Here is a 22,692-nt window from a genome sequence, read left to right as displayed (position 1 = left end):
AAATCCTGGGTACTTTATCTTCCTATTGGTTTAAGCCCCAGTTTTCACAGTATAGACAAAACCTAGCCTAGGCCAGAGTTACTGCTGAAGTCAGTCTGATTACGGTTTGGCTTTTGGATCATGGGATGACAAGTGAAAAGCTGGAATCTGAGCAAAACATCTGTGTTCTCACTGCCTTGCAGCTTTGGTATGAATAGATAGATAGTTAATTTGGGAATCATGTGGTTCCAGCATTTATTTCTGTGAATAGCTTCTCTGAGCACAGTCATCTTCTCAACTAGAGACTTGTAATTTTTCTGGCAAAGCAGACGGGATGTGATACGTGCAGATGTTGATAACAGCTCTTCTGATCCTGCTTTTATTTCTGACAGCGAAGCCTGTGTTAGAAATCTCAAGGGACTCTCTCTCTTCCCTCCACTTTATAGCCTTTTGAAATAAAACTCATTCTGTTAAGATCCCTACTTATGGACAACAGATCCGTATTTTTTGCAATCAGTTGTGCTCAGTCACTGGAGTGTAAAAAGTTGTTAACGAAATCAAATCCTTTCCTATTGCCATAGCATTGTGGATTCCTGATAAGTGCAACTTTAGGAAAATGTTCATATTAACCATTAAGAGCTTGCTCATATCTAACTTTCATATTAATGTTATTCATGACATTTTTATTTTCCTTCTGTGTGCTTAGGACAAAAAATCCTCCTGCGCGATGCTTTGGGTGAGAGCCACACTAGACTGTAGACTTCCAGTAGTAAAGTATCCAGTGCTGCTGTAGCATAGTGCTGACAAGACCTAATCCTCCTTTTGTTTCCTTGCTTACCAGATCCTGGCTAATGTGCATATTTAGACTTGGGCAGAACGCTGCATTTATCAGGCTGGATTTGAAACTGTCAAAAAATGCATGTTCTGAACACGCATTTCAACATAATGTTGTTTTACAGGCGAAATTCTTTCACCAGTGTTTCCCCATTGCCTTGCTGGAGGAAATTAGGAGACCTCTATTTAAGTGAAGATGTTTGAAGCTGTGTTGAAAGCCCTGAAGTGGGTTATTATGGCTTGACTCTCTAACAGGTGTATCCATGAACTGCAGTTTTCAACTTCAGTTGAGTCAAGCGGCTTTGGGATTTCCTCTGCTGTGCAGTGCTGCCATTCTGCTTGTCACAGGGGACTGGGGGGAATTCCAGAAGGGAATTGCACCTTGAATTTCAGGGAATTGCACCCTGAAAACTTAATGTATATTTCTGAAGTTAACAGTGGTTTTCCTGAATGGTGCTTCTCCTGGTGCTCCCCAGTAGTGTATTCCCTGTCCTTGCTAGTTCAGCAGGGTGGGTTTTCCCTCCAGAATCTTTTAGGATGCAGGAGGCAGCCCTGCTGGCCCTGCCTGGACGGTGACTTAGCTTGGTGTTGTTTATTTAGCATCCAGATGTTAATTTAGAAGTGTAGGAAGGTTTGTTGTGAAAGCTTAAAAGCTGTGAAGTTGGTTAGTGTGGTGAAGCAGAGGGGAATGGCAGCTACCAGACTATGCTGCTCCTCTTTGCTTGTTCTTGACTCTTTGGGATACTGTTTTTCCAATATTCAGACTCACTGGAGTCCCTACTGCATTCTCTGTGGCCTGCTCAGGGAGCTGGGCTCATGTCTGGAAGGATGCTGCTTGTTAAATCTTACCCAGTTGAGCTTGCCCCCAGCTATGGGTTGTATTGAATTTTGTGCAGCGTGTGTAGTAAATATCATCTCCTTTGCTGCCTTTGGAACTGATAGAACACAGGAAAGATCTCTCTCAGCAAAAGTCACACTCCTGACTCATCTTTCTGGCTTTGCAGCAAGTTGTGTAACTACTGCAGGTCATAAAGCTGTAACAGATCCTGAATGCAGAGAAGCTGCTTGAACACAGGTGATTCAGGAACAGTTGTGAATTCCTGTCTTGGAATTTCTGCCAGTTTGGTTCCCACATATTTTCCCATACACAACAGAAGGGATCAAATCATATTTTTTTCTGTTGCCCACAAAATAGCATGAGCTCTTTCCTTTGTATTGGAGATTCCTTTCCTTCTTGCTGCCCTTCACCCCTCTCCCTCCCAGAGGTGTGCTGCAAGAAGAAGGAAAGATCATAATTCATACTTCTGTTATTTTCAGACATCCCAAGTTAGATAACACAGGGGATGCAAATATTCCAGATGTGTATTTTTGACTGGTGAAGGGAAGCAGCTCCCTTGCACTGTGGACAGCATTTGCTGGCAAGCTGTACTGAATCCTTGCTATCCTGCACCAAAACTGATGGCACATAGAGATGCAGAGATGTGGGTGCTGATCACGACCTGAGTCTTCTGGTGACCAGTAAGAACTGTTGGATAGATTTTGGGGCTCTGCTGCCAGGGATATTTAGTGTCAGTGTTGCTCTTAAGATTGTGAATAAGGAGCAGCCATCATTCCAGGGAGAGGACCTGAGCCATCACAGCTCAAAGAGCCTTGTTTTCTGATTGAGGGTCCTGCATTACCCATCAGTGCAACCTCAAACACACAACTCTCACCACACACTTGCCTTTACAGGCTGAATTGCATCTTTTCACTGCGTACATTTTGTCTCTATCTGGCTCATCCTGCAGTTTTGGTTCCAAAAATAGATGCTGTGCATGAATCTGTACACACATGCGCTTCTCAGCTCTGTGACTCCTTTGAGGTGACCTCCTTTGCAGCACTGATGAGCCGTGTGCGAGAAGATTACTCATTCCTCTGGATCCACACTCAAAACCACGGCCAGGGAGAGGTGTGTGGGTCGTATATTCCATCTCAAAGCACTGACTGTAAGCGTGCCCAGGTTAGGCAGGCACCTTGAGTGGACAGGATGGGAGGAATGATGGAGAGTATTTGTGGTTGCTTGAGCTTCTCTTTTAATACCTAGAAATTTAGGTCACGCAAAGCATCACTTAGCAGCGACTGCAGAAATAGCGATGCTTTGATATTTAGAGAAGCCACACGAATGTCACCGACTTGAAATGAGTTGAAGTGGGAAAAGGCATGCATGGCCTAGACAACCCACACCTCCAGCTGCACTGGGAGAAATCAGAGCCCGTGCTTGGATCCCTCGGGGAAACACATTGCCTGACTGAGGAAGGATCAGGATTAATATTGCTACTACTTTCAGATGCAAGCAGTAAGATGTCATGAGTGGGGCAGCATTTTGCAGTGATGTGCAGAAGCACCCATCAGAGTCTCTGCTGTACCCTGCAGCATTAAAACTTTCCTGAATAATTGTATTTTCTAACTGTTTACCCTTGAGCTGTGTGCAGGAAGAACAAATACTTTGTTTCACAGGCAACATCAGGCAGAACCCTGAATTCCACAAGTCATCGTTCCATGTGATTCAGCAGAGTCGAAGAGTTGGTGGAAGCTATTTTGGTCCTCAGTGTTGCAGAGCCTTTTACAGAGTCACTGGGAGAGTTTGTGCAGGTGCATCTGAGCTGCCAACACCTTCTGTTGTCAGCAAGGCAGTGAATTTCTATAAATGATGAGAAGGAATCCCAGGTCTGTGCCAGTATAATTTAGTTAACTCATCTTTATTTGAACTAAGAAAATACAGAACAAAATTAATTCAGAAGTGCAGCTCTCAACTGCTGTTAGTAACATCTGGGAGATATTTGGCATCTATAGAATATCACTCCAGATGTTGCAGGGTTCTTCACTGTGCAGTGCTTATCACTGATAAAGCTCTGGAGATTCTGAACACAGAGTTTAGGCAAGAGGACAGATTTTTTTCATGGTATGTCCAAACTAAACCTCTTTGGCAGTAGATGACAGAAGATATTGAGTGAGATTCCTGGCAATCCTTAGAGCCAGGTGTCTACACCAGAAAATTATGTCAGCTGATGGCCACACCAGCTGATGGTACAGATACACCTGTCTACTGTGACTCCAGGCTGTAAGATTTGGAAACATGATTAGAGCATAACTGATGTAACACAAAATTTTCAGGGACCTGAGGTTTAAAAACACTCACTCCTTTTCTGGAAGTGCTGAGCTAAATGCCAGTGGTAGTTTAAAATGTCACTTTGTGAACTTATCGAGTGCTTCCCTAAGCTGTAAGGAAAGGGAGAAGTCTCAGGGGACTACCCTTTAACTGTCAGGGCTGGATTTTAACCTTAGAGGAAGCAGATGAGTTGGAGAGAAACCTGTAGATTCCTCCAGGTGGACCCATGTCTGTGGAACTGCAGGGCAAGTCTCTAGAGTGGTTTTCTAGTATCTTCTCCAAGTGTTTAGCTTGTTGCCTCTTGCACTTTTCTGGGAGCTTGATCAGAGTTGTATCTGTCTTCTGGCTTATTTCTGTGTGCTTTGGGTGGTGCCTCTGGAGGATTTCCTTTCTGCACCTGCACTGGTGATGCCCAGCCCCAACCCTCTGTCTCTGGCCTTTGGAGCACATGTATGCCATCTCTGTCTCCACAGCCCCAATCCCACAGTTTATTTGATTTCACTTGGATTTCCCCTTCCATAAGTTCTGTCTTTTGGCTGTTAAATTCTCATAGTCACCTGCCACCCCTTTTTTCCTTAGGAGGCAGCCCAAAGCACCTGATGGGCTCTGAGGTCACACTTATGACCTGACCTGTTGCTTCAGGTCAGTGACAGCACAGCAGCACCACAGCGTCTCAGGAAGGCTGCACGTGCAGTTGTGCCATCAGTCAGAGCAGCCCTATGAGCTTTTACTTCCTCAACACTGATACAACAAAAACTGCAGCAAAGCAGCTTCCCTTTGTGGCCAGGAGTGCACCAAACCCTGTGTTACTCAGTCATTGGGGGTTTATGCTGTGAAGAGCATGGTTTAAGCTACCCCAGATATCCTTACTGCATCTTTGAATAGACTACCTGGGATTCTTGACCAGGGGAGCTTGGATTCCTCAACAAGGCATGCCTGTCCTACCCCTTCTCATCCCCCAGGCTTACAGTAGAAGTAGGATCTGCTTTAAGGTTGTGTTCAAACTGCTGTGGTCCTGCCCAGACCCATCCTGCAGTTCTCTGCCCAGTGTAATGCTTTATTTTTTCTTCTACAATTCTTTTTAAGGAAAATGCAAAAAACGAGGAGATGGTTTGAAACTGGAGAATGACCCTCAGGAGGTGAGTCACCTGGGATGCAGAGGTCTACCTCTTGGGGGGGGAGGCCTTTTGTCCACTTTTAGTCTGTGGAAAGCAAGTTCTGTATTTGTTTCTGCTCTAAGACTGGCCTGGCAGGCAGGTGAGGGGCAGTGGGACCCCTGATGCTCTGCACTCTTTGATCTGTGCATGTCAGCCCTTCCCCTGCCCTCACCATAACTTCCCTGCAGGTTTCCATTCTGTCCTTTGGAAGTGACTGCACTGCTGAGGTGTTTGCTCAGCAGCTTTGCACCTCTCTGCCCGTGGGCAGTGGCACGAAGTCCTTTTGTCAGGGCCTTCATGTGGGGCCTCAAGAAGTTGCTCCATGCCCTGCCCTGGCTGTACCTCAGAGCTGGGCTGTTACCCTCTCACTGGTGCAAGTGCTGCTCAGGCTGTGTGGTCAGATGAGAACAATTTTCCTTAAAATACTCTCCTATGGAAAAAGCCTTAATGAGAACAAATACCACAGCTGCTTCTTCCTTTGCAAACATGGATACGTTTTCCACTTGGGAAATGAGTGAGCATTGTTCAGGAGGCACCAACTTGCAGCAGGAGCTAAGGAGACTGAGTTGGGACCAGTACTGGCTTGACTTTGCAGCATGCAGAGTCCAAATGATGAGAAGACAATCAGGTGCTAATAAATTCTGTCAGTCCTCCACGGGAGAAACTGCCTCCTGGCTTTGGACACCAGAAGCTTTAGGAGTACAGTCAATATTTGGGGTCAGCAAAGAGATGGAATGGGAGTTGTGCCTTCTGTCCTCCACCCTGTAGCTTATATGGAGTTCTCTTGCCAACACAGGATTTGGGAGCACAGGGGAAAAAGGGCAGAGGTGGGTTTTAGCATGTGCTGTCAGACACTGTCAGGTGCTTCACATGCTGCTCCTGTGGGAAATGGAAGCTGGGAACCACCAGGTATCTTATTTCAATAATGATGGTGTGAAATCCACAGATAGTCCTTACAGTGGTTGCCTCTTTAGGAAATTTGCCTATTCAGCACGGTATCCGTTGTGTTCTGTCCAAGCCTTATGTTAAATCAAGTTCTTGACTGCTTCTTTGCCTTTATTTCCTCAGGCAGAGTCAGAAATGGCCTTGGATGCAGAGTTCCTGGATGTCTATAAGAACTGTAATGGTGTGGTGATGATGTTTGACATCACCAAGCAGTGGTAAGAGACCTTCAGTGGCACCTCATGATTCTCCTTTGTCTGGCAAAACAAATTACTTCTGGATTTTCAGATTCCCAGTTGGATTTGAGAGCTGATAACCAGCCTAATGAGTTGAAGCAAGCTCGTATCCCTTAAAAATAAAAGCTTTGTCTTGTGACATAGCTTTTAATAAACTCCTCTCCTGGGCTTGTTCCAAACAAGCAGTGTCCCAGTAGGTTGTGTGCTGCAATTGCTGATACACTGCTGGCTGAGGCTTGATAATTAGCGCTATCACAGGTGTGAGGTGCGTATTACAGATCCCTGCTCCCCAGAACACAAGGGAAAGGGGAATGCTAGTGAGAAATTCCCAGAAGACTGGTATTAGTAAGGATTATTTAGAGGCCCCGGGCTGCATTAATGCACAGAAATAAGGAACTGTTCATTTTGCACATCTGCTGAGGAGGATGAGGGAGATATGGAAACCAGAGGGGAAAGAGGAGGGGATAAGAGCTCCTGCTTTATATTTAAGCTGATGTTGTACAGGTTTGGTGTTGGTCAGAGAGTCTGGGGGAAGTTGAAAGGAGGGAAAACTTTTCCTCTACTGACCCCACACAGTTTTGCAGGACTGTGGGAAACATTACTGTAGGAGATGTGAGGTTGCTGGTGGAAGTGGATTATTGAACTTATCAAGTTATTTTTGAATAAAGAATGATCCAAACGTAGTGAAACTTAATGTGTTTCTCTGAGGGGACAAAGATGCCACAGACTGGGAAGAATTTCGGAAAAAAACATTCTTTGGGTTTTTTTCTCTATGATTTGTTCATGAAACTGGTCAAAGAAGGATGTTCCCACTCATCTTCCTCTCTCTCTCTCTCTCTCTCTCTCCTCTGATGAAGGACATTTAACTATATTCTGAGGGAGCTTCCTAAAGTACCAACCCATGTTCCAGTGTGTGTGCTTGGGAATTACCGGGACATGGGTGAGCACCGGGTCATCCTGCCCGGCGACGTGCGGGACCTCATTGACAACCTGAACAGGTGAGATGTGTCACCTGGCAGGGCAGCAGGGCTGACATCACCCTTAGGTAACCGTGTTTCACATCCACATCCCATGCACCCCCTGCCCCAGGGCCTGGCTTTGGGCTCCCCGTGTCCGCAGCAGTGTCTGCTGACACGATGGGCTCCGATCCGGGAGCCTGCCCTGGGCACATTGTTTACTGTGTTCCTGGAGAGCAGGGAGGGCCTGGCAGCCTGTGCCTTTCTGAAGTGCTGTTCCCAAGAAGTCATCTTTTTGCTGGATAGTCCTCATGTGAAAGAATCCTCTCCCTGTGGCACAACTATTCTCTGCTCTGAGTAATTCGGCTACAGGAGAGCCAGGCGGTGCAGCTGTCTCCTTGCCCTACCTCTGAGCTTCCCCACACAGCACTTACTGGGCACAGCCAAGTCATACATTTCCCTCACCAACCAGACAAGAATTTCCCTTATGCAGAGGTCTGAAATGTAGTATAAAATACTATTTGTTGGTCAAGATTCAGTAGACTGTACCTTTTTCATGTCTTTAAGGTAATTTTTTCATTTTCCTCATCTCTTACTTGCTTATGCCTGTGTCAGTCACACAGAAATGGTGTCAGTTTTAAGACTTCGTCCGTACTGTAATCATTTCTTTACAGATTCATCTCTATATGTGATTTTTGTCAGTCTGTTTGGAGTTTTAAACCAAAATGGTCACTGAGAAATGAGAAACTTGTATAGCTGTAAATCTCCAGTTTAGGAAACCAACATCCCAGTGTCCTGACAGAGTATTTCTTAGCCTGGCAGGCACACGACACTGTGACACACCAACAGCCACTTTCTGCCACCCTTCAGGGGGAACAAAGCGGGAATTTTGACTGTACTCAAAATAACGAGTCCCAGGCAGAATGAGCCACTGGCCTACATTTGGGGGTGGGGGCTGGCCTGTGGGGCTGCTCATGGTGTGTCATTCAGGCAGTGCCCCTGTGTGTGCAGTCTGTCCTGGGTACAGTGTTCTTCTCTCTGCTTGGGACAGGCCTCCTGGCTCCTCCTATTTCCGCTATGCTGAGTCTTCCATGAAGAACAGCTTTGGCCTCAAGTACCTGCACAAATTCTTCAACATCCCCTTCTTGCAGCTGCAGGTAAGACAGAGATATTGCCCTGATGTGCTGGGTGGGTGGGACAAATTGTATTTACTGTCTCTATTGCAGAAATTTGGTATTTGAGGTTTCTTTTGGTGTTAAAGGATCCTGAGTGGGTTTTTGTTTTTATTAGGGTTAGTATAGCAAAATTACGTCAGAACATTGCTGTCTGTGACGTAAACATGTCTGTGGTTGTGAGAGAATGTCTCTGCTGAGTTCCCAGTGCTGACTTCTGGAGAAAGGCTCCAAGGGAATGAGTAACACTGACATGAAAGTGGCATCCAGTGGTGCAGTTACCAAGTTAAAAATATTGCATAGACACATTTATTAAACTTTGGATTTCAGTTCTGTTCAGTTAAAACTCAGATGAGCTGAGATTTGGTCATGAACTGAACCTGCTGAAAGTCTTTGCCCTAATGGTAATGGATCTGCTTGGATCCTGTGCACACAGATCCAATCTCTTATTTCTTTCATAATTGAGGATTCTTGGGAGGGCTGAAGGGAAAGGCAGATGGGCAGAGAAGGATGGGATTCTCAGCTGCAGACCTTTAGAAGAGGCACTTTTGGGGGTGATCCTACTGGGGTCCTTTGGGATCAATAGTTTATGCTTTCTGAGGGCACCTGTGATGTTGTGTCGTTGTCTTCTGTTGGATGGGAAAACAATAGGCAGTTGATTATCTTTTACCAGTAATTGAAGTGTCTGTGTGTATTTCTGTACAAATAATCCCCACTGGAATGCTAGTTCAGAAGGAGCTGGAATATGTTAGTAGATGTTACCATGCCCTCAGGCTGCAGAGCAGAAAGAACCAGGATAAGAGAATTGAATGTATTTAATACCCCAGTATTTAATTAATATTTAATTACCCCAGTAAAACAAGGCAGACAATAATTTTTTTAGGGGGCAGTTGTAGAAATCTGAGGTATAAATCCAACTTGCTTCTCAGAGGAGAAGATTGAAATCTGCCAGCATGGTGCTGGTGAGATGTTTGGGTTTATAACCTCAGCTCCACTGGTGAAGGGGTGTCTGGTGGAAATCACACAGAAACAGTTCCCAGGTTACTTTTGTTGTTTTTGTAGATGTGTCCTTTTTTTTCTCCGATAGATGTTGATAAGAGACAAAGCCATCAGCACAGCCCTCCTGCCAGAGTTTTTTTGGAAAGCTGCTCGTGGTGATACTGTGGACAGTCTGTGTATGCCAGGATTTTCCCTGGCCAAAGTAATAAGCAAGAAATTCCGAAGCGATTGTAGTATTGGGTTTGCTTGGAAGCAGCTTTAGGGTGTCAATCCTAGGGGACCTTTCATCTAAATGTGCTGTCTTTAGGGTAAAGAAAAAATAAATCTCATTTAACCTTTAGTTGTTTAGAGATTCCAGTGGTGGTTGCTTAGGAGAGATGAGGGAATGGGGTGAGCAGCCCACATTTGTTCCTCTGCTCAGTGAGCTCAGGGTGCCACTGGAAGTAGCCCAGAAGGTGCAAGTGCCACATAATTAGACTCCCACATCCTGTGATTTTCATGTAATTAAATAATCCAACACTGCAGAAACAAACCTGAGAAGACTTCTCCTTAGAATTTAGTTCCCAAAATGTGCAAGGGGAGTTTTGGATGTGCACATGTAAGCCATACTTATCAATATGTGTGCTCTGTTCTTTGCACCTCGGCACAGAAGGTGGGACCTGAGGAGGTTGTCCTGTGGCTGTCATTCCGGGAGAGCTGCCTGGCTTTGCCTTTAAAACAGCAATGCCCAAACTAATTCCTGCAGTTCTGTGCTCCTACAGGGATTGCAGGCAGGTGTTTTGGTGTGCATTCTGATAAAAATCCCAGCACAGGATCCCTGTGGAAGTAGCTTGCTCCATTTCCCTGCAGTGTGCAGGAGGTCCCTGGCCTTGCCTTCTGTGCTGAGGGAGGTGACACTGCACAGTCAGAGGCTTTTGGCTGCTTCCCCCCAGGCACTGGGGCTTTACTCGATGTCAAACTTCAGCTGAGATGGGCTGGATTGGGTTTTCTAGTGCATTTGTGCCACAGGTTTATGGGCAGTGCCTCCTGCTGCTCCACAGTAGCTGGCTCGGGGCACTTTGCTGCCCCTGGAGACTCGTTGGGAATCTTGCCTTGGAGTGCAAAGGGACCAGGCCTGGGTCTGATTAACATCCAGTGCAGTGTGATGCTGAATTTGTAGGAACATTGCAGCTAGACTTAATTCCTAAAGGCTCTGCTTATCCCTTCAGAGATCCTTGCCAGCACCAGGCTTCAGAAGGGACTCTTTTCCCAAGTACTTTGGAGCAGGGTAAAGGCAGAGGGATGCTGCCAGGTGTAAAATGCACGTAGGATTTGCTCAGCCCTGAAGGTTTCTGTGTCCCTCAGCCCATCCCCTGCAGCTCTCCAGGGCCAGAGGTGTCCAGCTGTATCCAGGCTGTCCCTCGGCAGGGCTGGTGTCAGTGGCACATCCCTGTGCTCAGCTTACGGTCATGCATCTTTCATGGAGAAAGCAGGGCTGAAATCCATACCCCCAGCACAGAGCACGTTGCCTCTGGCAGCCTGGGCTCTTCAATTATTTACCAGTTCCTTTCCAGGGGCAGGGTTGGCAAACCTGAGGGGATGCAGCTTAGCTGTAGGTATTGCTGGTGGCCCACAAATGGGATCAGGTCACCCAGGCCTCCGGATGCTGTGCTGGAAGGAGACAGGATTCTGCAGACAGCTGAAATTGCCTTTTCCCAGGAAGCCCTTGAAAGTGGCTTTCAGCCAAAGTGTCACTCTGTAGCATATGATTTATTCCCTTCTTTCGGGTTATTGCTAAAAATAAGCTGTTTCTTTAATATTTTAATACCAACATGGTAAAGCAGGATTCATTTTTGAAGTATTTGGAAGTCTGCTGATAATGATGAATTTTTACAAAATTAGTTGAAACTCACTCTTAATTAAATCTATATTCTTGATTTAGTGTGATCTGTGAAAATTGAAATAAATAAAACTGTGGTGTGTGTCTCAATGCCAAAGTGTGAGGCAAGGCAAACCACTTGTTTAATAAAAGTCATTTTCAAAGAGCCTAAGGTAAGCCCTGGAGAGCAGTAGCCCTTCTGTCTCTGTTTGCTCAGCTAATTAGCTCAGCATTTATTTCACCCATCTTAGGAAACCAGGGACAAAGAAGAAGCAGACTTGCCCTTTTTTGCCTCATTTTTGCTTACACTGCATGAATAACATAGGAGGATGATATCTACTACATCTGAAATCTTGATTTTCTTGAATCTTGAGTTGTAAAATCTAGAATTTGAATTCTAAAGTCTTGTGTGGCACATTTAAATACGTATAGCATATTTTGCTGAATCTTTCTTGTCTGTAAACCACGATAAAGGGAATCAACATTAGGTAATGACTTCATAATTCTTTGCATACATGTTAATTGAAGTCAGGTTTCCATCTGAAGAGAGCTTTTGAATTTGATGAATAAAAATTACCTAGCAAAAAAAACAGGAATTGCTCCAAGCTCTTAACACAATAGCGAAGGTAAACATGAAGAATCTATATACTTTGGAAGCAGTAAATTAGATTAAATGATCACAGAAGCTCTTAAATTTCAAGAAAGGCTGTGTCTTCCAGTAAATTAGTGTGTTTAAGGGTTATCAACTGTGATGAATCACCTGGTCTTATAATACAAAATAAAAATTACTTGAACCTTGTCTACTGATACCAGTCATAGTAGAATTTGATATAAATCAGCCTGCTCCATGGAGGGCTCAGGCTGTGCCCTGACTGCCCTGGGTGACAGCAGCTTGGTGTGGTTTGTATGAGCCAGATGAGTTATTTGCTCTTGAAATCTGTACAGTGTCTTGATGGCTTCAAAGTTGTCACGTCTGTGAAACCATAATGCCAGCAGCATGTGCACATGGGGACTGAACACCATTGCTTCATGCAAATGTTTGCCTTCACAGAGGGGTTTTATTCTGGGAATTATGTGGTAGATTTCCTTTTGATCTTTTAGTCTGGTGGGATTTTCCTGCAGTGAGCTTATGTGTTGTCAAACAGGGAATTAAAAATTCGCCATGGCTATTGATGCTAACCTTCAAAAATATTTGTCAGAGTGGAAACCTTCAGTGTTCTTGGAGGATAAGGCATATATAAAAGCAAAAAGCTTGGCAGTTTGGAGGAAAGCCTGTGGTTTCTCTTCCATCTCCTCCTGCCTGGGCTGCACCCCAGCAGCACAGCCTGCAGTGACGGGGACGATGCAGTGCTGTGAGTCACTGGCTGAGCTCAGCACAAGCTGTCCCTGCTCCTGGGCCACACAGTGCCTAGGCAGTGGGAGGGGGGGACTGATGCTTTCAGACGCTGAACGTTGTGGCTTTTGACTCCCGAATTTGGGGTGTGAGCTGGTCAGCATGGCCTGTGCTCAGAGCCCCCCCAGGAGGCAAGCGGGATGCCAGTGCCTAGCTTTGTGCCAGCCAGCTGTGCCTGAGCAGAGGGGACGGGGCTCTGGGGCAGGATTTGTATCACATACAGCTCTAGTCTTGTCCAGGGGATTCGGAATGATGTTTCTGCAGGAATGGATGCTGTGTCACCCCTGTGCTCAGGGCTGTGGCAGAGCCCTTGGAGCTGGCTCAGCCTAATGCCTGTAGTTATTGATCTCTCCTCGCTGCCATCCGGGCTGTCGGGAGGAGGGAGTCTGTTAAGCCAGCATTTCACCTCAGCTGAGGTTTTTGCTTGGGCTCTGTTTGAAATGTGGAAAGTGAAGGACTGAATGGGTCTGCCCTGGGTTACATTAGTGAAGCCAATTTGAAATGGACTGGGATGTCTGTCCCCCATCTGTGGAGCAGCAACTGGAGGCAGAGGGGCACAAACTTCAGAAGTGTCGCTTGGTTGACAGTTGTGCTCCGCTCATCTACCATGACAGCAAAAAGGAAATTACTGGGAGGTTTTGCACCAACTGGGTCCTGCTCGCAGAGGAGCTGTTTTAAGACAGGGAAAATCAAAGACCCAAGTGAATGGGTTGCACAACTGATCTTTTGTCCAAATGTAGCTGGTGATGCGGTGTCTGAAATCACACATTATTGATTTATGACTGAGAACAGCTCACAGAACAAGGTACTTCTTATACATAAACTTTCTGGATTATCTACTTTTGCTTCTACTTCCCTCTGTGCTCTGTATTTCAACTGACACTGTGAGCAGGGCCAGTGCTCCTGTTCAAGACGTTGCTGTGGTAGAGTGGTGACACAGGATCTCACTGCTCAGAGATACGTTACAATGAGCCTTCCCTGCTCAGACCTGCCTTGTTTTCCTTTCCTCAGAGGGAGACATTGCTGCGGCAGCTGGAAACAAATCAGCTGGATATTGATGCAACTCTGGAGGAGCTGTCAGTGCAGCAAGAGACTGAAGACCAAAACTACGAACTGTATGTCACTGAGCTGTCTTTTCTAACTGGGTGTCACGGGAATGTTGGGCAGCCCCAGCTGTGGCATGCTGAAGGGTCTAGTGTGTGACATTTAGGGATTCTTTGGATAAAATGTCACTTTTAAGTGGCATCACCTGAAATAAAGCATGCACTTGGGGATCCCTGTGAAAGGGTCTGGTTCCTACAGGCACGTGATCAGGGGAGGGCAGGGGAGGTGAGGCTGAGCGGCACACCTGGAGCCAGCACATGCTGAGGGGATTGTAGAGGAATTGCTGAAAGGGGATATCTTCCAGCTCTCAGTGGCTCAGTACACAAACTGATTCTTCTCCTTCTGACTGTTGTATTCCTGTGTACTGTGTGTTTTGTGGTAGGCAGAATGTAATAGCAACAACATTGCTGTCCTTTGTTCATTTGAGCACTTCTAAACTCCTAGGTGCATTTCTAGTTTGAAAAAGTGGCTGGTTCCTCTCCCCTGTGTTTGCTCTTTGCCCTGGCTGTGTGCTTGCTGCTTGGAACAGTATTTGCCAAATTTAGCCCCACAAAGCCAGTACATCTGCACAGTGAACAGGAATCCATGTTCCATGAATTGCTATCACAAGGCCTTTATTGCAGCGATGTGCAAGCTAGAAAAGTCAGCCTCAGGATTTATTGAAAAAAGATTATTTACAGCAGTTTTATTCAGGAGTTGGAATCGATGATTATGAAATATTCATGTACAACCATTTGACAAGCATTTTTCAGCCCGTGTTTCGAGTTCTGTAACCTTGTTCAGTGTGTTTTCCTTTGAGAGCACTGAAATACCCCAGTGGGCACAAAGCAAGTGCTGTTTCCAGAGTGTTCACCTCACTCCTCAGGGACCAGTTAGTCTCCTCATGCCTTCGGCATTTCTCTTGATGTCCCTGCTCCAAGGACCTGGGCTGTGTGGGCTGTGCTGTCAGATGGTTTTTCATACTTTTGTTTGTATTGCTTCAGTAATGGGAAGATACTTAGAAGAATTAGGAGTTGGCAGAGCTGTTTCAAACTCACAGCACAAGATCTTCCTGCTTCATCACCTCTCACTCTTCCATCAGTTTTAGAATTTGCTGAACCTCCACGCGTGTCACTTGAAGCTCCTCAATCCAGGAGAAAACTGGTTTGACAGGGCTTGGAGCAACCTGGTCTAGTGGAAGGTGTCCCTGCCCATGGCAGGGTTTGGAGTGGGATAAACTTTAAGGTCCCTTCCAGCACAAACCAGTCTGGGATTCTGTGACTGTGAAAACTATCTTATGCCAGATCTACCTCTGGATTAGTCTGCACTAATCTGCTGGCTCTGAGAAGCATCTGTCAAACAGCAGATCTCAAGGCAGCAGCAGCAACAGTATGGTACTGGCTAGACTGGATCATGCTATCCAGTGTGATCACACTGCCCAGCTGCTGGGGAGTTGATGGCACTGTCAGGCTGCAGAATTGGCTTAAGATGCCCTCAGAAATACCACAGCCATGGTGCCTGACAAAAGAGGAGGTGCTAAAGTATTAAAAGCAAGACTTTTCTAGGATTCTGGTTTAGCAAATAAAGTGACATTTTTATGCAGCTGACCAGCTTCTGCTTCACTTCAGCTCCTGCACATTTATATCTGCACTGAGACCTTTGCTTTCAGAAAATAACACTTCTTTATAGAAAGGGCTTTAAAATACCCTTGGGTGCTTCCTGGCTTGAGCCACTGATCCCAGAAGAAAAGACCAGGCAGTGTCTTGTCTGACTACTTTGATCACACTGACTAAGAGTGCTATTTTAAGGTTTTTAAGTCTTCTCTGCACCCTGGGTAGAAACAGAGAGTCTGTTAGTTGGAGTGGCTCCTCTGTGGGACAGATAAGCTGCACAGGGGTTACTTCAGCCCCAGAGTTGAAAGGGGCTGAACTCTTCCTACACTCAGTTTTTATCCCTGCAGGAGCTCTTCGGGCTCAAGTTTTATAGCCAAAGGCCCAATTTAAACAAATACACTCAATGGCAGAGAACCCAGGTTTGCGCAAAGTTTCAACCTTAGTAAATAGTTTGGGTTAGGGAACAAAGTGTCTGTGAACACCATGGTACACGGTGGGAATCAGAACTTGCAGTGGTGATGCAGATCTGCAGTGCTCATTATTAGGGGTTGGGAAAGTCCTTGCATCCATGCTTGTCAGATGCCCATAATTTTGGGATTATCATGTTTAATATGCTACTTCAGTGGATGTCAGCAGTGAACCTGCTGCCACTGACCCCGTTGTGAGCCACACATGCCTTGGTGTGGTGTGACTTGGTGACCCTTGGCAGATCATAGAGTCACTAGGGTTGGAAAAGCCCTCTAAGATCATGAAGTCCAACTGTGTTAAGCCAACACTGCCAAGGCCACTACTAAACCATGTCCCCAAGTTCCACATCCACATGTTCTTTGAACATTTCCATGGATAGTGATTCCACCATTGCCCTGGGCAGCCTGTTACAATGCCTGGCCACCCTTTCTGTGAAGAAATTTTCCCAAATGTCTAACCTAAACCTTCCCTGATGCAATTTGAGGCCTCCTTTGCACGTTCCTCTTTATTGCTTGTTACTTGGTAGAGGAAACTGGCCCCCACCTGGCTTAACCTCCTGTCACAAGGCCCTTGTGTTTGTTGCTTCAGTTTGGACAGCACTGGGAGTTCTGCTGTGTGTCACCCAAATTGCACAGCAGGGGGAGGTGACCATAGGCATTTGGGGCCACAGGCCAGGGTGTGGCTGCTGCAGCACTTCCTCCAAGGCCATTCCTGCTCTCCTGCCATAAAATCAGGCCATGGAGCAAGGCGAGGTGACAGCGCTAGGACATCTCGGTTATTCCATTCACCCTGTGCACATCTGGTAGCTGCTCTGTCACAATGACCGATTCTAAATTTGGCTCTGTGAGAACAGAAAGAGAACAAGAGCCCTTCCTCCTGCTGCAGCAGGGGACCTGAGGACAAAACATTCCTTCTCCAAAATGTGGATCCCAGAGACAACACGAGGTGGCACACAACGCTGCCTCATCCAGCTTACATAAGCCATCCCGGGCAGCCACTGCCTGTGGGAGACACAGTCAGATGCTTCCAGCTCCTTCCCTGTGCTTAGGCTCCTCTCTGCCTGCCACACCTCTGGCTCTGGTACTTTCTCTGTGCTTTTTTCAGATTTTACATCTTCAAGGCTGCTAAAAACACATTTCAGCCATTTTTGAATTCTTATTAAAGAAAGAGCGATTACTTTTCTTATGCTGTTCAGAATTTGTACTTAATTTGCTCAATTTCTGCATTTTTAATTGTACCCAGCTTATTTTCTGTCACAAGGAGTACTTGTTTATGCTCAGTGTGCCTGTTCCCTCACAGAATGGTGCCAGGGCTGGACAGCCCTTTTGGGGAAGAAATTTTCCCCAATATCCAAACTAAACCTTCCCCTGGCACAACTCGAGGCTGTCTCCTCTCAGCCTCTGGATGCCAGACTGCAGAAAGGCATTTGGGCTGCCCTGCTTTGGGGATACATGCTCCCTGCAGCGACAGCTTTAGTCACTGCAGAGTCATTGATTGAGGGGTTGGAGTTTTGTTTGCCTGGTTGTTTTACCCACACTGAGCACAGCTCATAATTTTGGGAAGGCCATGGTGCTGAGTAACACCAGCACTGTGGCAGGAGGAGCTGCTGCTGCTGCTGGACCTCTTCTCTGGTATCCTTGGCTGGTTCAGAATGACACCGGCTACCAGTTGGGAAAGTAAACCCACTCCTGCTTTCTCTTCCCCATGCCCCACCTTTATCCTCTGCTCTTGCTGTGAATGCCTGTGGCCGTCAAACAGGTCAGGAGCCAGCCTGAACTGGAATGGCACTCTAACTAGGTCATACTTTTGGGGGATGCTGCATTAAGAATTAAGGGCATCTAAACCTGTCATCATCAGCCTTGCTAGAGAAGTGGGGGACAGGGAGCGTGTCCTGCATGTTATGGAACAGGGGGTTACCCTGCTGCATCCATTTTGTCAGGCGGAAAACAGGACAACAGCAGAATTAAACCCTCCTTGGCCACTGATTCCATATTCAGGGACCTGGGCTGATGGGGGGGATCAGGTGCAGTACCTTTAATGAGCTCAAAACAGGCACGTGGAAATCTAACCTTCACTAACCCCAGTTAAATTGGTGTCACACGGCTGATTAATCTTCATTTTTACAATTAATAAAATAACCTAAAGCCTTTCTTGCCACATGAAATATACTTGAAAAATTGATCGCAGCATGTTAGAACCAGGAGCCAAAAAGCTTTAGGCTGCTCCCGTCTTGAATAGGAAATGAACACAAGCATGGACAATTTTAGGAAATTGTGAGCCTAACACGTCCTTTTGTGTTTTTTGTGTTTGCCTTGGGAGCAGAGCAACAGTAACCTCAGGCCCTGATGAATTTTTGTTCCTGCATAACATGTTCATCTTTAAAATTGCATAGAAGTCTCTGCTTGCAAGCAGGTCCAACCACCAGTGAATTATTCAGGGGTTTGAAGATGTTTTGGACTTGTCTGAAATGGAGGGATGGAAAGGCAAACAAGGAGCCCGTGTGGGTGAGGACAGGTGATCCACCTGAACATGTGTGGCACGTTTACTGTCTCTATATCTGAACAGAACAAGGGTACTCAAGTTTGAGTTTACCTTGTGCTTTGTTGGGACCTGGTCTACTACATCCAGTGTGGGCACAAAGCTGCTGGTTCCACAGTAGGGTTTTGAGTGAGTCCCTCTGCAAAGGACTGATGGATAGAACAAGGAAGTGGACAGATTATATAAAATTTGAGAAAAAACAGACACATGACAGGTTTGGCCCGGTGCGTTCCCAAAACAGCCACACACTTGTGCCTCTGAGGAGTGTGTATAAAGCCAGAGAAAGCATTCATGCATTATGTAGTATTTTCAAAGTGTGGAGGATGCTCAGACACCTCCACCCTGGAAATTACTGCAAGCTTGCTGGCAGCATTTCATGTGTGCTGGTTTTCCACCCACCTCCCTCACAGAAGAAGATCTGAATATAAAAGCTCAGGAGAGCTGGTTTATGCAGCCCATGTAGAACGAGTGTCAGACCACCCTGATTTCCCTGGTGTCACGGCACAAGGCCTGGGCCACGTGTCTGGTTGGAGCTGAGGGAGGTGACACAAAACACACGTGCCACAGCTCTCCTCAGCATTATGCTGGGGCAAGAGCCTGTGTTGTGATGTCTCCAGATAACCATCTGTATCTTCCTACTAAAAGAACTTGCTGTCTCCTCTTATGTCCTTCACATGCCGCAGGTGAGCAAGGTGTAAGAGCACAGGTGCAGACCAAGCCTGCATGTGTGTTACTCTCCAGCCTGGCTGAGCTGGAGGGAAGGATGGCATTCTTTATACTTCAGTTATGTAGTGGTTTTTTTCCCTCCAGTTCTTAAAATTCATGTGTTTCTGCAGGAGAAACAGGTGGTAGTCTCAGCCTTCCCTCCCTCTGGAGCTGGCTACTTTCCCAGAACAAAGCAGGTTGTTTCCAAAATCAGCAGCTTTGGTAGAACCAAGTACAGTAAATCTTCAAATACCCTGGTATTGTTAAGAGTGTCCTATGCTTTCTTGAGTCCAACTTTAAGTACTCTGATCTTTGTATTCTGTATCCTAAAGTGACTCTGAACGTTCTTTGTATCTCCTTGTTCCTGAGTCTTTGGGGTAAAATCATCTTATCCTACTGAAGTCACCCAGTTGCCTTCATGGTGGGACCCAGCGACCTGAGACTTAGAGGTTGTTTGTTCTGGCTTCATGCAGTGTTGGTGATTTAGGTGCTCACACAGCCAGCCAGGGAGCCCAGCTCAGCCAGGAGAGCGAGTGGTGCTGGCAGCAGTACCTTGGCTGTGGGTGCAGCAGTGACCAGGCTTGCAGGCTTCCATCCAGGATTGCTGTTGCTATAAACAGGAACGGGGGTGCATGTAGAGCAGCTGGGATTAATCTCTCCTCACAGTTGGAAGGCAGGAGTCTGTAACCCTGAGCAGGGCTGGGGAGGAGGAGGAGTGGGTACCGCAAAGCAGAGCTATTCAGCCATCCTGCCTTTGGCTCGCCAGGAGCCCTGGATCAAAGCTGGGAGGGGAGAGGTGGCAGAATTCAGCACTCAACACGTGTGGCGTGGAGCTGAAGAGCTGCACATCCCGTGCAGGCAGAGCTCATGAACGACTTTTCATGGCAAGTCACATGGTTTGTGGATAAAGAGCCATTGCTTTGTTGGATGAGGGCTGAATTGCAGGGACCCTCGGTTTGCCTTTCCCTCCCCACAGATGCCATGTGTACCCTACCTGGAGGGATGCTGAACCACATATGGCCCCCTCTCCTCAGGAGAGGAGCGATGTGCGATGGCTCGGCCCTGTAGTGCAGTGACACAGATGTATTAAGTACACACTGTTATGCTCTTGCAGCATGTGTGATGTATTGTGCACCTTCCAAACAAACCTGATGCAGTCTCCAAAGAGCTCAGTGCAGGAGTTAAACTCCTTTATGTTTTCTCTTTGGTGCATGACAAATCCATGCATCATTTTCAGCAGAACGTGTTGTCACGCAGCTCACCACAGCTACTCATCCACAGAGAGGGAGGATGGGGAATGGATGCTGTATCACATGCTCTTGCTCAGCTCTGCCAAGACCTCATTTTGGTCTAGCCAGTGTACTGGGTGAAATGCACACGAAAGCCTTGTCCCTGATCCTGGTGGAAGCATCAGTGAGGCCACCACAGCACTGCGCTGATTTAGGTGCCTTGGCAGTCTGCAGCTTCCTCATGAGGGGCAGTGGAGGGGCAGCTCCAGTCTCTGCTGTCTGTCACCAGTGACGGGATCAAGGGAATGGAGCTGTGACTGGGGAGGTTTAGATTGGATATTAGGAAAAGATTCTTCTCTCAGAGGGTAGTGGGGCACTGAACAGGCTCCCCAGGGCAGTGGTCACGGCCCCAAGGTTGCCAGAGCTCAAGGGGCATTTGGAACACACTCAGGCAACATGGTGGGATCGTTGGGGTCTGCTGTGCAGAGCCAGGAGTTGAACTCGATGATCCCTGTGGGTCCTGGATCAGCTCTGGATATTCCATGGTTCTGTGATTCCATGACAGTGGTCTCAGGGACAAGGCAGTGGACAGAGTGTGAGAGCCAGGCTCCTGCATCGCTGCGATTGCAGTCTTTAGTCCAGTCTTCTGAAATGAGTGGGGTGAGTCTTTCCCAGCCATTCTCATCTGGTGAACTGGGAGCAAGAACACTTGCTTCCTCGCCCTTGAGTAGATAAAGATTTCCTTTGTACTGCCAAATTTCTTCCTATTTCTGTTACTTGGGATCATCCAGTTCTATCTGTATCTTGTCTCTATACTCTTCTCTGCTGATGTTGCCTCCCAACTTGCTCCTCAAGAGCATTTCTCTGGTCTCTGTGTTGTTCCACTGAAATGCTGAAATATATCTCAAAGCCAGTCCTTGAGGAACTCTGCCAAGGATTTCTCTCGTCAGTAATTCTGCTTTTTAGTGCTGCCCTTGATCTCCACTTCAGCCAGTTCTTTAGTTAGGAAAGACTGCTGGTTTTCCAATTCAGGTAACAGCTTCCTAGGGGTGGTGTTCCCTAGGGCTCCAGACACTGCTGGTCACAAAGTATATTAGTTTCTTCCTTAGAAGTATATCAGGTTACTCCTTAAAATAGGAAATTTTATCTCAAGGAGGTTTAGAGTCTCTTAGCCCCTGCTGTTTGCATTCTGCTCAGCAGTCAGTCCAGGGAAGGTTTGGGCTGGCTCAGGTCCCTGAAGGACGAGGTCATGCTCTGTGTGGGAGAGGAGCTTTACTTTGACATTCTCATTGCCCGAAGCACAATCAAGTCTGTCTTGCAGAACCAGCTGAACCCAGAGCCTCTGTGCTCAAATTCATTAGGCTTAATGAAATGAGAGGCAAGACCGTGACGTGCTGGATTTTGTACAGGATGCTTCACTTTGGGTGTCCTCTCTGTATCTCTCAGCTGTGCAGCATGTAGCAGATCTGATCTTGAGACCATTTCATGGCAAGAGCCCGTCTCTCTGTCTGTGTTTCTCTGCTCACAGCTTGTGAACAGGCTGCTGACCCTGCAGGATGCAGAGGGAGGCTTGGGTTAGACTTGGGCTCCTTTTGGAAAAAGAAAGAGCTTTTCAGCCTCTCTAGCAGTACAGGCTTTAATGCTCTTCCAGGCAGGAACCCAGCCAGGACCACAGCCTGCTGCAAAGCTCCTGCTGCTTGGCTCCACTGCCTCCCACACGGAGGGGGAGTGTGTGCAGGGGGAGAGCCTGCCTGTGTATCTGAACACTGAGAGAAGGGTGATGGCACTCAGTTCTCGCTGAGCGCTCAGGACAGCTCTTTTCTTTTGATGTTCAAGGATTGTCTTCTCAAATCCGTTCTTGGCTGATAAAGAGGTTATTATAGCAGTTGAGTTTTCTTGAACACTGATCCCTTCTGCAGAATCTAAAAATGTGCCATTCCTATAGCACATACTCCCTTAGAGACATATGTCCAACAACTGACTTAAGGTTGCATTTGTAACCCTGGCATGTTATTATAGTCTATCTATCCAGGGAGTTCCCAGTAGTGTTGAAAATATAAGTTTCATCCTGCAGTGCAGAGCAGGTTGGGATTCTCCACACCTCAGTGCAGCTTGGGTGAGTTTAACTCATGTGGGTAAACCAGATTTACTGTGGCCTGGGGAGTCACGGCATCACTGGAAGCAGATCCATACCCTCCCAGCCCAGCTGGAAGGAGACCCCTACCCTCCCAACTCAGCACACAGACAAATAAAAAGGGCTTATAAAAAGAAGGAGAGGGACTTTTTATATGGGAAAGTAGTGCCAGGACAAGGGGTAATGGTTTTAAACTGCCAGAGAGCAGGGCTAGATGGGATATTGGGAAAGAATTCTTCCCTGTGAGG

General features: G+C 46.7%; 1 protein-coding gene across 4 annotated transcripts in view; it reads left to right on the top strand.

Annotated features, from left to right (window-relative positions):
- The window catches only part of RABL6 (RAB, member RAS oncogene family like 6), a 55,517-nt gene that overhangs the window by 13,726 nt on the left and 19,099 nt on the right, over window positions 1-22,692 (top strand). For all 4 annotated transcript variants that reach the window (XM_027896923.1, XM_027896919.1, XM_027896922.1 and 1 more), the window contains exons 4-8: window positions 5,048-5,100; window positions 6,187-6,278; window positions 7,154-7,294; window positions 8,304-8,409; window positions 13,686-13,789. In XM_027896923.1, coding sequence (XP_027752724.1) covers window positions 5,048-5,100; window positions 6,187-6,278; window positions 7,154-7,294; window positions 8,304-8,409; window positions 13,686-13,789 — 496 coding nt within the window. The remainder of the gene's footprint in view (window positions 1-5,047; window positions 5,101-6,186; window positions 6,279-7,153; window positions 7,295-8,303; window positions 8,410-13,685; window positions 13,790-22,692) is intronic.

This window comes from Empidonax traillii, unplaced genomic scaffold (genome assembly GCF_003031625.1).
Source record: "Empidonax traillii isolate 1590-97213 ecotype Southwest subspecies unplaced genomic scaffold, ASM303162v1 scaffold520:size1094406, whole genome shotgun sequence".
NCBI lineage: Eukaryota > Metazoa > Chordata > Aves > Passeriformes > Tyrannidae > Empidonax > Empidonax traillii.
Note: the sequence above shows the minus strand (reverse complement) of the source record. Positions and strands in the feature narration are given on the sequence as shown.